At 46.7% G+C, this 13,824-nt stretch overlaps 1 protein-coding gene across 2 annotated transcripts in view; it reads left to right on the top strand.

The window, feature by feature from the left end:
• Positions 1-13,156, top strand: part of Ret (ret proto-oncogene) — a 42,648-nt gene extending 29,492 nt beyond the window's left edge. The window contains exons 14-20 of one of the 2 annotated variants that reach the window (XM_021189774.1): positions 558-772; positions 876-998; positions 2,698-2,768; positions 3,818-3,955; positions 5,783-5,882; positions 9,470-9,617; positions 10,873-13,156. In XM_021189774.1, the coding sequence (XP_021045433.1) occupies positions 558-772; positions 876-998; positions 2,698-2,768; positions 3,818-3,955; positions 5,783-5,882; positions 9,470-9,617; positions 10,873-11,030 (953 nt within the window). In that variant the 3' untranslated portion in view covers positions 11,031-13,156. Of the gene's footprint in view, positions 1-557; positions 773-875; positions 999-2,697; positions 2,769-3,817; positions 3,956-5,782; positions 5,883-9,469; positions 10,341-10,872 lie in introns of those variants that run through there. The other variant, XM_021189777.1, reaches the window with a different exon arrangement.
• Positions 13,157-13,824: the final 668 nt, after the last annotated feature.

Raw genomic sequence — 13,824 nt, 5'->3', positions numbered from 1 at the left:
AGTGCATCTTGGGAACCTACAGAGTAACAAGTGTACCTTTGCCAACACCAGCCCTGTGGGGAAGGTGCATTGTCACCTTCTGTTAGCTTTTCATACCTCCCCCTCTTTTTTTGCCAGAGGAGTTTGACACGTGTGTGCGCCTGTGTGTGTGCTATAAGATACACTGTTGCCGAGCTAGGATTGGACCAAGTCTGAGCTGTGAGATTTGCACAGGCCTTCCTCCCTCCATTGCTTTTCCCACTCCCACCTACAGAGTCGAGGATGGGAAAAGGTATTGAGTCCTAGTATAGGGCATGATAGCTCACAGGGTAGGGCTGGTAATATAGTGCTCATCCTCTGGGGAACCCATGGGGAAGGTCTTACTGTACCTTGAAGGGAGCTAATGTCCCCATGGTCAATGTAGACCAAGAGTGAGTTGGCCTGCCATAACTTGATGATCCATGGAGCCAGAGCAGGTCTGTGCCTGCCCAGTTGCTTGTGAGGTAACAGAGCCTGCAGCCTCCTGTACCAAGGCTGAGCCCGACTCCTTGCCCAGGGCTGCCTCTTTCTGTCCCCAGGGCCACTTCTTCTCATTGTGGAGTATGCCAAGTATGGCTCCCTGCGGGGATTCCTCCGTGACAGCCGCAAGATTGGGCCTGCCTATGTGAGCGGTGGAGGCAGCCGCAACTCCAGCTCACTGGACCACCCAGATGAAAGGGTACTGACCATGGGTGACCTCATCTCCTTCGCCTGGCAGATCTCGAGGGGTATGCAGTACTTGGCAGAAATGAAGGTGAGAGCCACAGACGCTGTGTGCCCCTGGTGCCCAACCCAGCCCAGCCCAGCCCCTGCCCACCAAGGCTGGTCTGAGGGTCCTTGCTGCTTCCTTCCTACAGCTCGTACATCGGGACTTAGCTGCCAGGAACATCTTGGTGGCTGAGGGACGGAAGATGAAGATTTCCGACTTTGGGCTGTCCCGAGATGTTTATGAAGAAGATTCCTATGTGAAGAAAAGCAAGGTACCTAGCCATGAGTGTCCTAATGAGTTTGTAGGAGGGGGCGTGGGCTCAGCAGCTATGCTAATTGGGTAGGGTGGCACCCTTAGAATGACTGGAGGAGGAGAAATCTATCCCCATTCTGGGTCCCCAGGACTCCAGTCAAACTTTTCTTGTATATGATCTTCCTGAGGTACCTGGTGCTTTTAGTCACTTTCCAATTCCACAGAAGTAGACCCCTTTCCACAGTCTGTCTTGGTTCCATAAAACAAGGCCCCTATTCACTGTGTAACTGCTCTTTTGCTCCTAGGGAGTTAAAATGGAATTCATGGGACCATGATGCTTTGCTGCTTTATGTAGGAGTCTCACTGGGGTCTCTGGGTAAAACTGGGTGAGGACATGCAGGTCCTGAGTCTTGAGAATTTCTCCAAGGCCAAGCATCATGTGGACATCTGAATTCGCTGACGACGTCTTGTTCCCATGGTAACTGCCTTGCCTTGTCACCTGGCATCTGCTCTCCTGAAGCTTCCATGTGACAACACAGGCGGGAACAGATCCTGGAAGTACTCGGGGGGTCCTGGTGATGCGGTTTTCCAGCAGCACACACCCAGCTTTATCTGTTTCGGCTTTGCGGTGAGGCTCATAGGTCCTCCTTGTGTGTCACCACAGGCTGAGAGCACAGTGTTTTGTTTGTTCTGGGGTTTCTGTGGTGATAGCAGATCTCAGAAGTGCAGAAAGGAAGTGGAAGGTGCTGCTGTGTCACACGGTAGAGAGGTTATTCGAGAACCTCCTGCACCGTCTCTCACACACACACTCACACACACACTCTCTCTCGAGCGTGCCCATGCGCATACATATCTTCCAAGGGGGCCTGCTGTCACAGTGGAGATATACAGGTATGGCTTTCAGGGGCTTTGACAGCCTCCAAGAGCATAAGCCACAGTCTCCACAGACAGTGGTGTCAGGAGCACAGTCATACATCATGAAGGGTATAAGCACAGGAAGCATGTTCAAGCCAATCGAAGTGACCATGAGTGTGCTTCTAAAAAATGATACATTCTTAAGACCTCTTCATCGAGCTTTTCATCCTGTTGTTGAAAAGGATTTGTTAGCACAGAGGCCAGCACTGCTGCAGGTTGCGAGTTGGGGGGGGGGGTGTTGCTCAGTCTGAGATGCTGGGAGAACCCTGAGAGAAGGAGAATCCAGCTTTGGTGCACAATTGTTTTTCTCCCCCAAGGTTTCTCAGAGAAACCTTGCTGATGGCAAACAAAGTTTACAGGGTGGAAGCTGGGTGTTGGTTTCCCACGTGGGATACTAGCAAGACACTTACCTTGCAGGACAAGTTCTTGGCTCTGTGCTGGTGAGCACTGTTTTGCCCTACCCAGGGTGCCTCAGAGCCCTGGCAACCCTCCCACAGGTGGATTTCTTGGGTTGCTTCTTTGCAGGGCTGTGACATGTGAGAGGTTGTCCTTTGTGGCTGTGGGCAGTTTTCTTGATTCCCAGTACAATTTCAACAAAGCCAAAGGGTCAGGCTGGAGCTGTGGCCCCTTCAAGAGTATGCACAGTTGGTCTGTCCCTGGGACATAGTATTATCCTGTGTTCCCTCCAGAGCTAGGCTAAAGGGTATGGCTGACTGACTCGGTTATAGAACTTAAGGGCCATAGCTGACTACCTTGGTTACAGAGCTTAGAGCCATACTAATGCCTTCGTTCACTACCTCTAGGGCCGGATTCCCGTCAAGTGGATGGCAATTGAGTCCCTTTTCGATCACATCTATACTACTCAAAGTGATGTGTAAGTGAGGGCATTGCCATCCTGGGGTGGGGAGGTTGGGCCATTGATGCCTTGTCTCGGCAGCTTGTCTAGGGGACACTGCTGTTTCCCAATACCTGTTTACAATGCTAGTCATTCAGGATGAGCTCAGGCTCAGAGGTCAGCAGGTATTCATTCAGCAAATGGCTGGGCCCAGGCAGCAGTTCTGCCAACCACAGTGGTGTGTGAAGGAGTGGGGTGGGGGATGGGGCAGTCATAGCCCACTTCCAGCCCGTTACTTCTTCTTCCACACCCCTCTTCTCCTCCTCTAAGACTGCTGGAAGACAGGGGTCAGGCAAGGCATCCTGATGCTTACCTGCCTGCAGATGGGGCTCGGGAACCCCACTACAGGTAGCCCTATCTGAGGTTGTGGACCGGTGTATCCCAAACTACTTAAAGATGGCAGCCCACACTCACTCTTGCAGATGGATGACAAGACATGATTTGTTCTGCTAAAAACAAAATACTTCTTTCTAAAGTGTTCTGCAATCTTGCGGAGGTACAGATCTTGAATAGAGCTATGAAAAACAAGAGTTCTTTCTTAAGCAATCCCGAACAATAGTTTTCTGATAACAGCTTGTTGATTTAGAAGAATCAGGAAATACAAAGAAAAGTCCAATAGGAGACAGACAGCCTTGAGTCACAGTGGGCCCCTCCCTTGTTACCTTCGGCTCTCTCCTGTAGTGTGCACATACATACTTTATGATACATGTTTCGTGATGTTTTTTTTCCGCAACCCCAGTGTTCTCTTACTACTAAATATTTTCTATAAAAGTTGCTCTAAGACTTAATGAAAATTTCACAGCACACCCTGAGTTCGGTTGCTAGGACCTCCATCCTTTAAGGTCGTCCTTCTGTGGCAGCAGCTTTTACAGACCTGCCCGTGCAGTGGAGCCAGGCTAAGATCCCTGTGTGTCATCCATTTAGGCACTGGCAGCTGATTAGGTTGGTTACAGATGTAGATATACGGGGTCCATCAAGGAGGCTCCAGGGGCCAGGAAGCTGCTTACTGCTCCCCTTCCTCGCCACAGGTGGTCCTTTGGAGTGCTGCTATGGGAGATTGTGACCCTGGGAGGCAACCCCTACCCTGGAATTCCTCCTGAACGACTCTTCAACCTTCTGAAGACAGGCCACAGGATGGAGAGGCCGGACAACTGCAGCGAGGAAATGTGAGTGGACTTTTTCTGCCCAGCCAGCCTCTGACCCTCATACTCTGGGCCCTGGATGGGAAGTAAAACAGCCGTCCATTCTCTTCTCGTTCCCAAGAAGCCTATTGCTACCAACCCTGATAAGCTGGGTGATGGGCAGAGGCCAGACAGCCATCAACAGGCATGAGATAAAGAGATGCTGGGGCCCCTCCCCCATGGGGGCTGGTGGGCTTCCTAGGAACTTCTGGGGGTTGATGGAACTGGCAAGAGCCCAAGGCCTCCTGCACAGTGTGTGGGAAGGAAGAGTAAGAGCAGAGCAGGACAGAGACAGCCTCAGCCCAAGAGCCCCAGAGACCCAAAGCCACTGTGCTTTATACCAAACAGCTAATCAGATGGTACAGAGACCAGGTTAAAAGTGGGGGGAAGGGCAATAACTGGAGCAGATAACGCTGGTACATTTGTGCCACGGTCAGTGCCTAGCTGAGAGCAAGGTTAGACATGCCAGGGTAGGGAAGATGAGGCCTCGAGCATTGGGCTGGCAATCAGCCACCCAGCATTAATACCCACATCACAGCTCCAGAGCCCTCGGCCATGCCCAGCTTCTGGGGAAGCAGGGCTTCAGGACAGAGACAAGACTGAGAACCAGAGAAGCCTGGTTTTTAAGTTTTTAAATCCTCGAGCTTTCCGTAGAATTACGTGACGAAACCCAATCACACCTACCCCCGTTTCCCTCCTTCAGCTCCCCCACACCCCAGCAACGTGTCCCCTCTCAATTTCATGTCTTATTTTGAGACAGCCCATTAAGACCAACGGGTGCTGCCCATATTTATGTGCATGGTATGGGGCCATCCACTGAAATGTGGGAATCTTTCCAGTGGCCCCACCCTTCATAGAGAATGATTCTCCTCCCACAGCAGCTGTCCACTGCCAATGGCCCATAAGCAAGGGACGGGGCCTAGAGATAATCTACTCCGTTTGTGCCAGAAGTTTGGCGCATCACTGGCCACATGCCGGCGACCAGAGCCACTTTGAGTTCGTGAGTGCAGCAGGCATGCCATGTGCAGATGACAGCATTGCACAGAGCTCCTCCTAATCTCTGCACCGTACATCCATTCTGCCTTCCGTGATGTTCCCTGGGTCTTGGCTGAGAGAGCCAACATTGCTATATAGCCCGTTGAGGGCCAAGCACTGCCTATGCAGAGTTTCTTATCCTTGGAGCTCTGACCAGTTATGAGTGTCTCTGTTGACTGCTCCTCACCACACACCAAAAAAAAAAAAAAAAAAAAAAAAAACAAGCAAAAGAAGCTTCTGTGACCAAGGCTGAGCCCAGGTCCCTGGGTATAAATATGAACGTGTTGAAAGCAGTTTGACAGCATGGTGTTGAGCAAAATAAAAATAACAGCAGGTTTGAGCCTAGAGCCTGGTACATCTCCAGCCATGGGGTTTTTAAGTAGGATTACAGAACCAGGCTGGAAGCTCTCTCAAATCCAGTCAGAAAGTTGTAATAACCAGACATTGTGTTTGTTTCCACCCCTAAGAGTTTCCAGTCAGTTCGTCCTCTACACATTTTAAGGACTTTGCTTTCTACTGAGCCACACGCCGTGGGTACAGGGTTGAAACGTTGTCTGCTCCTGTTGGTATAAGGAGAGAACAAAGAACTTCTCTGGAAAGAGGCCACCAGAGGGCTGCACCACAATGTGGGTGTCCTGCCCCTGGGTCCAGCTTGGAAGCTCAGAGTTGCAAATGGTTTAGAAAACAGCCTAGAGAGAAGAGACATAGCCCCTTAGACCCAGTGTGGGTGTGCAGGGCCCTGCCAGGACTTCACCACCTACCTGTGCTTCCCCCCAGGTACCGCCTGATGCTGCAGTGCTGGAAGCAGGAGCCAGACAAGAGGCCAGTGTTTGCTGACATCAGCAAGGATCTGGAGAAGATGATGGTCAAGAGCAGAGTGAGTCCCGCAGTCACCGCCAAAGGCTCACCTTAGGGTGGAAGGCTCACCTTAGGGTGGAAGGCTCACCTTAGGGTGGTAGTTTGAGGTTCTCTGTGCTTCCAGTGCAAGTCAGAGGACGATGACTGTGCTATACCATAGGGCAGGCAGTGGCTGAAACCCTGCCATGGAGGCCTGTTCTCTTGGACGGTTCAGTAATGAAAACATCTTGGTTTCTAGCTTGTCCTCAGACAAGACCTCTTCACAGGCAAGTGCTGGAGACTGTTTCAAAACCAAAGGAGAACTTTTGCAATCATGGAATAGAATGCCAAAGACTCGAAGCCCATGTCCTAAATGCATGAGCTCTGAGGGCCCTGGAGGTGGGCAGTGACTAGGGTTGGAACTCTGGCAATATGAGTGTCCCTTCAAGGGCATCTTTCTCTCACCACGTGAGACCCTACAGAAGTAGGAGATCTGGCAGGTCAGGTCTTCTGAATTTTAAGAAGTTCATGGTGTCTCCCGGTTTTTATTAACTGCTCGTGTAGATTTCCAAAGCCTGGTGTCAGCCAAACCAAACACGTGAGAACAGCCAGCCTCTGTGCCTTGGTGAGAAGACTGAATAATTCTTGCCTAATATTTATTGAGCCACTGTTTGTACGGTTCGTACTGGATGCTAGGGAGACAGGTAAACAGGACCAAACAGGCATCCTTGCTCACACTACTCCCTTTGAGGCCTTGTCTTCATCTTTACGAAAAGCTGCCCTAACTTCAGGTTCCAAAAGGGTACATGGTCTCGGCTCCCAGCAATAAAATACAGCAGCTTGTGTTGCTGGAGAGATGGCTTAGCCAGTAAGAACACCTGTAATCACCAGGGCCTGCCTGCGTTCAGATCCCAGCATCTATGTAAAAAGCCATGCGTGGCCAGTGCAATGACGGACAAGGACAGAAACAGGAGATTTCTGGGACTTGCTGAGAACCAGCTCCAGATTCAGTGACAGACCCACTCTGTCTTAAGGGACCAAAGTGAAGAGCGGCAGAGCAGAATATCATTCTCAGGTGTCACACACACACACACACACACACACACACACACACACACACACACATCCACACAGATGTGTACATACACTGGATTTATTACATACATTCTCATACACAAATTTTTGAAAAACTTAAGTTTCATTGGCTTTTTCCTATTATTGAAAGTAGATTTCTCATACAATATATTCTGATTATGTTGCCCCTTCCCTCCACTATTCCCAGTTCCTCCCCACCCCACCTCAGCCAGATCCACTCCCTTTCTGTCTCTCAACAACAAACACTGAGGAAACATGGAGAAAATTTAGAGAATCATAAGAACATACCTTAAAAACCTGTACTCCACCAAATTTCAAACTCTAAAATAAATGGATACTTTTCTCAAAATGTTAAATCCACATCAGATAAACAATTGAAACAGACCTGTAAACCCTAGTGAAGTAGAAGCAGTCATTAAAAGCCCTCCAACACCCCCCAAAAAAAGAGACCCCGGACCAGTTGATTTTAGCACATAATTCTAGCACACTTTCAAAGAAGAATTAATGCCAATACTCTTCAAATTATTCTACAAAATATAAGCAGAATGAACATTATCCAATTTATTTTAATGAGGCCACAATTACCCTGATACCTAACATACATAAAGACCCAACAAAGAAAGAAAACTTAAGACCAGTTTCCCTTATGAGCATAGGTACAAAGTGTTTCAATAAAATACTTGCAAACTAAATCCAAGAACACATCAAAAAGAACATCCACAGTGATAAATAGGTTTCATCCCAGAAATTCAGGGATAGTTCAACATGGGTAAATGGGTAAATGTAACGTACCATTTAAACAAACCTAAAGGCAAAAACCACATGATCATCTCATTAGATGTAGAAAAAAAACCTTTGACAAAATTTCAATACTTCTTAATGATAAAAGTCCTGAAGAGATAAGAGATATAAGGGACATACCTCAACACAGAGTAAAGGCAATTTTACAGCAAGCCAACAACTTAAATAGAAACAGAGAACATTTTCACTAAATCAGGAGCAAGACAAGGTTATCAACTTTGTCCATACCTATTCAGTATAGCACTTGAAGTCTTAGCTAGAGCAGTAAGACAACTAAAGGAGAAAAGATGGATACAAATGGGAAAGGAAAAAGTCAGTGTATCTATTTGCAAATGATATAATACTAAACATAAGTGACCCAAAAAAGTTTGACCAGGAAACTCTTTACATCTGATAAACACTTTCAGCAAAGTAGTTTGATACAAAAGTAACTTATAAAAGTCAATAGCTCTTCTATATACAAATAACAAATGGGCTAAGAAAACAAAACTTTTCACAACAACCTAAATAATAGAAAATATCTCAGGATAATTTTAGCAAAGCAGGTACACGATGTAAACTTTAAAACATTGAAGAAAAAATCTGAAGAAGATATCAGAAAATGGAAAGATCTCTATGCTCATGGGTTGGTAGTATGAATAGTGTGAAAGTGGCCATCCTGCTAAAAGCAGATTGAATCTACCATTCAGTCTCTTATCAAAATAACTGCACGGTTCTTTACAGATCTTGAAAGGACAATTTTTAATTTCATACGGAAACACAAAAAATCCAGGATTAGCTAAAACAATCCTGATCAATAGAAGAGCTATGGGAGATACCACAATCCCTTATTTCAAGTTATATTACAAAACTAAGTAATTAAAGAAAAGCAAACAGTATGGTGTTGACACAGAAATAGGCATGTTGATCAGTGGAATCAAATTGAAGACCCAGACCTATAGACCCCTGTTTTTTGATAAAGAAGCCAGAAATACACTGGGAAAAGACAACACCTTCAACAAATAGTGCTAGTCAAACCAGATGGCTGCCTTAGGAGAATCCAAATAGACCTACGTTTATCACTCTGCACAAAAGGCTCCAAAAGCATCAAAGATTTCAACATAAAATTGATACATAAAATGGATATACTGTATCTGATAGAGAAAGTGAACAACCTTGAATACATTGACACAGTTTTGTTGTTTCTTGAGAAAATCTTCAAGATTTGTGGGTTCAGGGTTGTCCTGAGCAGAAGTAACAATAGATGCCAAAATCGCGGTGTTGAGAAACAGCCAACACAAGAATCATCTACGTAGTTAAGTGGTATAACATTAAGTGGCAAGCATCTTACATTTGTTGTGCATGGGAGCTGAGGTCCCTGCATCGGTATCTGTTCCCTGTAACAGAAGAGGTCCTGGGAGGGAAGCTGATAAGCATCCATTGGGTTGAACCTACCCCTTGGCACACTATGTTTCTACAGGAATACTGTGACCACAAGTGCTTTCAGGCCAGGACTATACAGAGAAGCCATTTCCCCAGCCCTCTGCTCTTGGTTGGATTAAGGAACCACAGTACCTTACCTCAGTGTTATCCTCCTGGATGGAAGCTGTGGTCTTAACTGAGAGGCCAAGAAACAGTACAGGATAGGGGTACAACCAGCACCTCTGCCCCATGTGCATTAACGGTCCCTGAGTATGTTTAGGAATGGCCCAGGATCAAAGATAACTGGCCATGTCTTTCTCTCTCTTCCAGGACTACTTGGACCTGGCTGCATCCACCCCTTCGGACTCACTGCTGTATGACGATGGGCTCTCAGAAGAGGAGACACCCCTGGTGGACTGTAACAATGCTCCCCTCCCACGCTCCCTCCCTTCCACATGGATTGAAAACAAACTCTATGGTAGAATTTCACATGCATTTACTAGATTCTAGCAACGCTGTCCTCTCTTCACCATCCCAACTCTCTGTAATGCTTTTTAAAAGAGTGTTTCTGATCCCACCGACACCAAAGCCTCCTCTGAACCCTTTTCTTTGTAAATATCTGACTTTGCATCTAGTTTACATACATTCAGGCATTTTGCAGCTATGTCTTTCTAAAAGGATGTGAAAATAAGTGTCATGACCACATAGCCCAGCCACTTACGATGACACAGGAGAAGTGGATTAGAGCATAATTCTCAGGGGCCATTGGGAAGCAAATCATAGTACTTGTGACTTCGATACTTAAATTTACCTGATCTGGGGAGGGAGTCAGTTTTGCCAGGGAAAGCTGGCATCCCCAGCTTGCAGCGATAGCATAGCTGGGGTACCCCCAGGCTGCTCCTGGGCTGGTGTGTGCCTCCCGGAAGCCGACCATATTCCCACTTCCAGCTATATGTCCACCGCCGTGCAGTGTGGGGCAGCGGGAAAACCATGTGGGCCCTGGGCAGACACCAGACTGCTGCTTTCACATCCTTTGCACCCTACCCCCATCACGATGTTGTCACTCACGAAGCCAGTGCTAAATACTGAGCCAATGCTTTCTGAAAGAACATAGTCTGTGGTGCTGTGGCCTTGCAATGGACAGTAAATACGGTTCTTGCCAAAACTCCTTCTTTGTCTTGGATTAAATACTTGAAATTTTTTTTCTGCTTCCTAATCTCCTCATTGATGCTTTTTGAAGTCTTGCAGTTTCAAGCTAAGGTAGGTTCTTTCCTGCATGCTTCCTGAGTCACAGGTCCTCACTACCTGCCTTGTACCTACAGTGCTGCGGGGGCAGCCTGTGTGTGCCCCCTGTGGGACAGGAAGTCTTCCTCCTCCGTTTTAGTAGGGGTGACAGGTGAATAGCCCCTAGAGGGTTCCCACTACAGGAAGCCATATAGTCCAGCCATTCGCTGATGCTTTACACTGTCCTGGGAAAACAGTTAAGCGTTTCACCAGATCTGTTTCAGATTTGAGACTCTAAACTCATAGACTAAATTACCTGTACCAGGAGCATGTAAGGTTGCCCCATGTAGAACAGTGTTTTGGAAACCTGGGATGCAAAACCATTAATGGAATTGGCACAGAAGCGCAAGTTGGTTTAACCATCAAAGGGAGTTTTGCCAAGGCCTTACTGTCTGCACATGAAGTTTGAGTTCTTCAGTGCAGAACAAATTATCTGTTTTCATTTTTAGGCATGTCAGACCCGAACTGGCCTGGAGAGAGTCCTGTACCACTCACGAGAGCCGATGGCACTAGCACTGGGTTCCCAAGATATGCAAATGATAGTGTATATGCTAACTGGATGGTTTCACCCTCAGCGGCAAAATTAATGGACACATTTGATAGCTAACATTCCTTTGTGAACGGTAATGAACTCCCAAGGGGGAAGAAACATGCTGAGAGCATCAAGTCCACCGGCCCCTTTGTGCACATCATACTGGCCAAGACCAGCCTTAGGTGGCAGACTTGTTTTCTGTAGTTTGTTTTAGCTGGTTTCCAAAAAGGTTTTACTTCAAATAGCTGGTGGTCCTCCCCCCTGGTGGTCCTCCCTCCTCGTGGTCCTCCCTCCTAGCACAGCTGCCCCATTGGGTGAGTGCTCTGAGTCTCTGGTAGATCCCCTTTCCCTTTAGCATTGGGTAGCACATCTGTTGATCTGCTCATCACTAGCCACCTTGAGCTCTGTGTGGGGTCTGCCAGTCACGACTTGGATGAGAAATTGTACCTGAACTGTCTGATTTTCCTGGTTGATAAAAACCTACCACGTCCCCCGAAAAATGTTTTAACATGAAGCACACATACAAACAACATCGGTTGAAAAACCTGGCCAGAACGACCTGTCCTTGTCTAGAATGAAAGCCCAGCATAGGAGTGGGTAGTTGTATCCAGCCAGGTCCATTAGGGCTGGAGGGGAGAAGGGAGCGTCCGGGCTGTCCTCGGCTCAGCATGTGACATCCTGAATATAAATTTTTGGGTTTTTTTAACCGTGTAGCCTTTTCTTAGGAAAGTGTTTTGTTTCTGTCATGGTTAAATGGCTCTTAGAATTAGCACAATGGAGAGATTTGGTGTTGCCCTTGCTATATACAAGGCAACTGGAAAGAAGTGACCCCACAAGACGTAGTCCCCCTGTTGAGCCCTTGGCAACATTCACGCTCCGGCGTGACTCCTACTCGCGGACCAGCACAGGGTGAAGAAGTGGGGTACTTGGAGTGGAGTGGCCTTCAGGTCCAGTGTTGCTGTCAGCAGAGGCCTTGAGCCACAGATTCTGCACCCCCAGCACGCCAGTCTGCAGTACACCCTACCCACCAAAGAGTGCACCCACCCTCTGATCAGGGACAGGTGGGTCTGTCGTGTTTTAATCCCTGGCTTGTCAGCTCGTGCCCAAAGGGAAGGACAGTTCATCTAGTTGCATTAGACGTTTCCCTAACACTGACTAAGGTGAGAGAACAAGGTTTTGGCTCTTATAGAGCTTGTGTGAAAGGCACATGGGTCAGCTCTTCCCAGCCGTCCTTTATGCTGCTATGGTACGTGTTTTGGTCTCTGTTCTAACCACGACTCGCATGTAAGGTTCTTGTCTTTCTGTATGGGCGGTTGTAGCCACAGATACTCGGCACTCCTCTAGGGACTTAGGGGTGGCCCTTGGAAGTTTCTTTGGCTGTCTATGGACTGTCAGTTCCCACGAAAAGGTCACATTACCAAAACACTGCCTGGTCTTCAGACTTGAAGCACTGTGATAGGACTTTTAAATAGTCATAATAAAATACTATATCTTTATGGGCATTTCACAAACACAGTAAAATTGTGACATTTTATGTGGCTGAGAATGCTCAGATAAGTATACCAGATAGAGCCTTATGGAGTGTGTGTGATATTCGTGTGCACACATAGCCAGACAGACAGAAAGATGAAAAATGCTTATTTTAACGTATAATATGGCTTTAGTTTTGGGCCTTTTTTTTTTCAGATACACTGTGATAAGGTTTTTTTATATAAATATCTCTAGTCATGGGTCCCATTTTGTTTTTTTCAAATGTGCTTAATGGTAGTTTTATTAAGTGCAAAAATACGGATGAATTCAAATTATTCAACATGCCTACACGGTAAGTGTGACTTGCTACAGCAGGTTAGCCCTCAAGGGCTGAGCTCCAAGTCTAAATAGCTGGCCCATCTGTGAGGAATTAACACTTGACTAACAACCATTGTCTGTCTGTTCCTGAGATATAAAAGCACCCATACTTGTTAAAGTACCTATACTTGTTAGCACTATCAGACAGATTTTTCATCTACATATATGCAGAAGTTACCCCGTATTAAATATTACTGAGTATTAAGTAGCAATCTGTCAGTCACTAAAATTTGTAAGATCTATTTAAGAAAGGCTATTAATTAAACCATACCGTGTTGACTTGTTTTTGTAATCAAGGTGACTAAGGAAATAATTTCAGTTGTGTAAATAAAATGATAAACCATAAAATGTGTCAACTTTTTCTCTCGTTTTAACTTTCTGGTTGCAAAAAAACTCAGCTTGCTGATTTCAAAGTTTCTACACATAATTAAAATGTCACAGCGAAATCTGTTATAATTGTGAGAGAGCAATAATGAGGAGAGAACAATGGCTCTTGGTGGTGTCACTGGTGTGTCTTGTACAACAACATTCAAATGATAAGTCAACTAACCCTGTGACTCTAGGATTTCCTCCTTGCAATCAGGGACATCCCCCTTGCAGGTGACCTTCCTTAGAACAAAGTGGCCAGTGTTGGCATTCACTGGTCTCTGGGACTCATAGCTGTTAATTTCCTGAAACATCAGAAATCTCTCAGTTATTAAAACTTAAAATGTGCATAGTCGGGAGCAAACATCGCAGAAGGTGGAGGGAAACGGTCCTCGACCACTTACAAAGCGTAACATGCCAGCTACTTGGTCCGTTCTAGCCTCCATCTAAGGCAGGGACAAACGTGAGTTGTTAATACCAGTCTGGTCTGTCACCACACTGTGCGTTGAGTGCCAAGAGGCTGAGTCACTTCCAGCAACTGCCTTGCCCTTGGAGCCAAACTCGGTCATCCCGACAACTTTTGCTTTCTCCTTTAAGTCTGGACCACAAAAGCTGGAAGGAAATCCACGCTGAAGCTTCAGAGGCAACTCGGGGC

Source organism: Mus pahari, chromosome 2 (assembly GCF_900095145.1).
Source record: "Mus pahari chromosome 2, PAHARI_EIJ_v1.1, whole genome shotgun sequence".
NCBI lineage: Eukaryota > Metazoa > Chordata > Mammalia > Rodentia > Muridae > Mus > Mus pahari.
The sequence above is the reverse complement of the archived record's forward strand: the minus strand, read 5'-3'. Positions and strand labels throughout refer to the sequence as shown.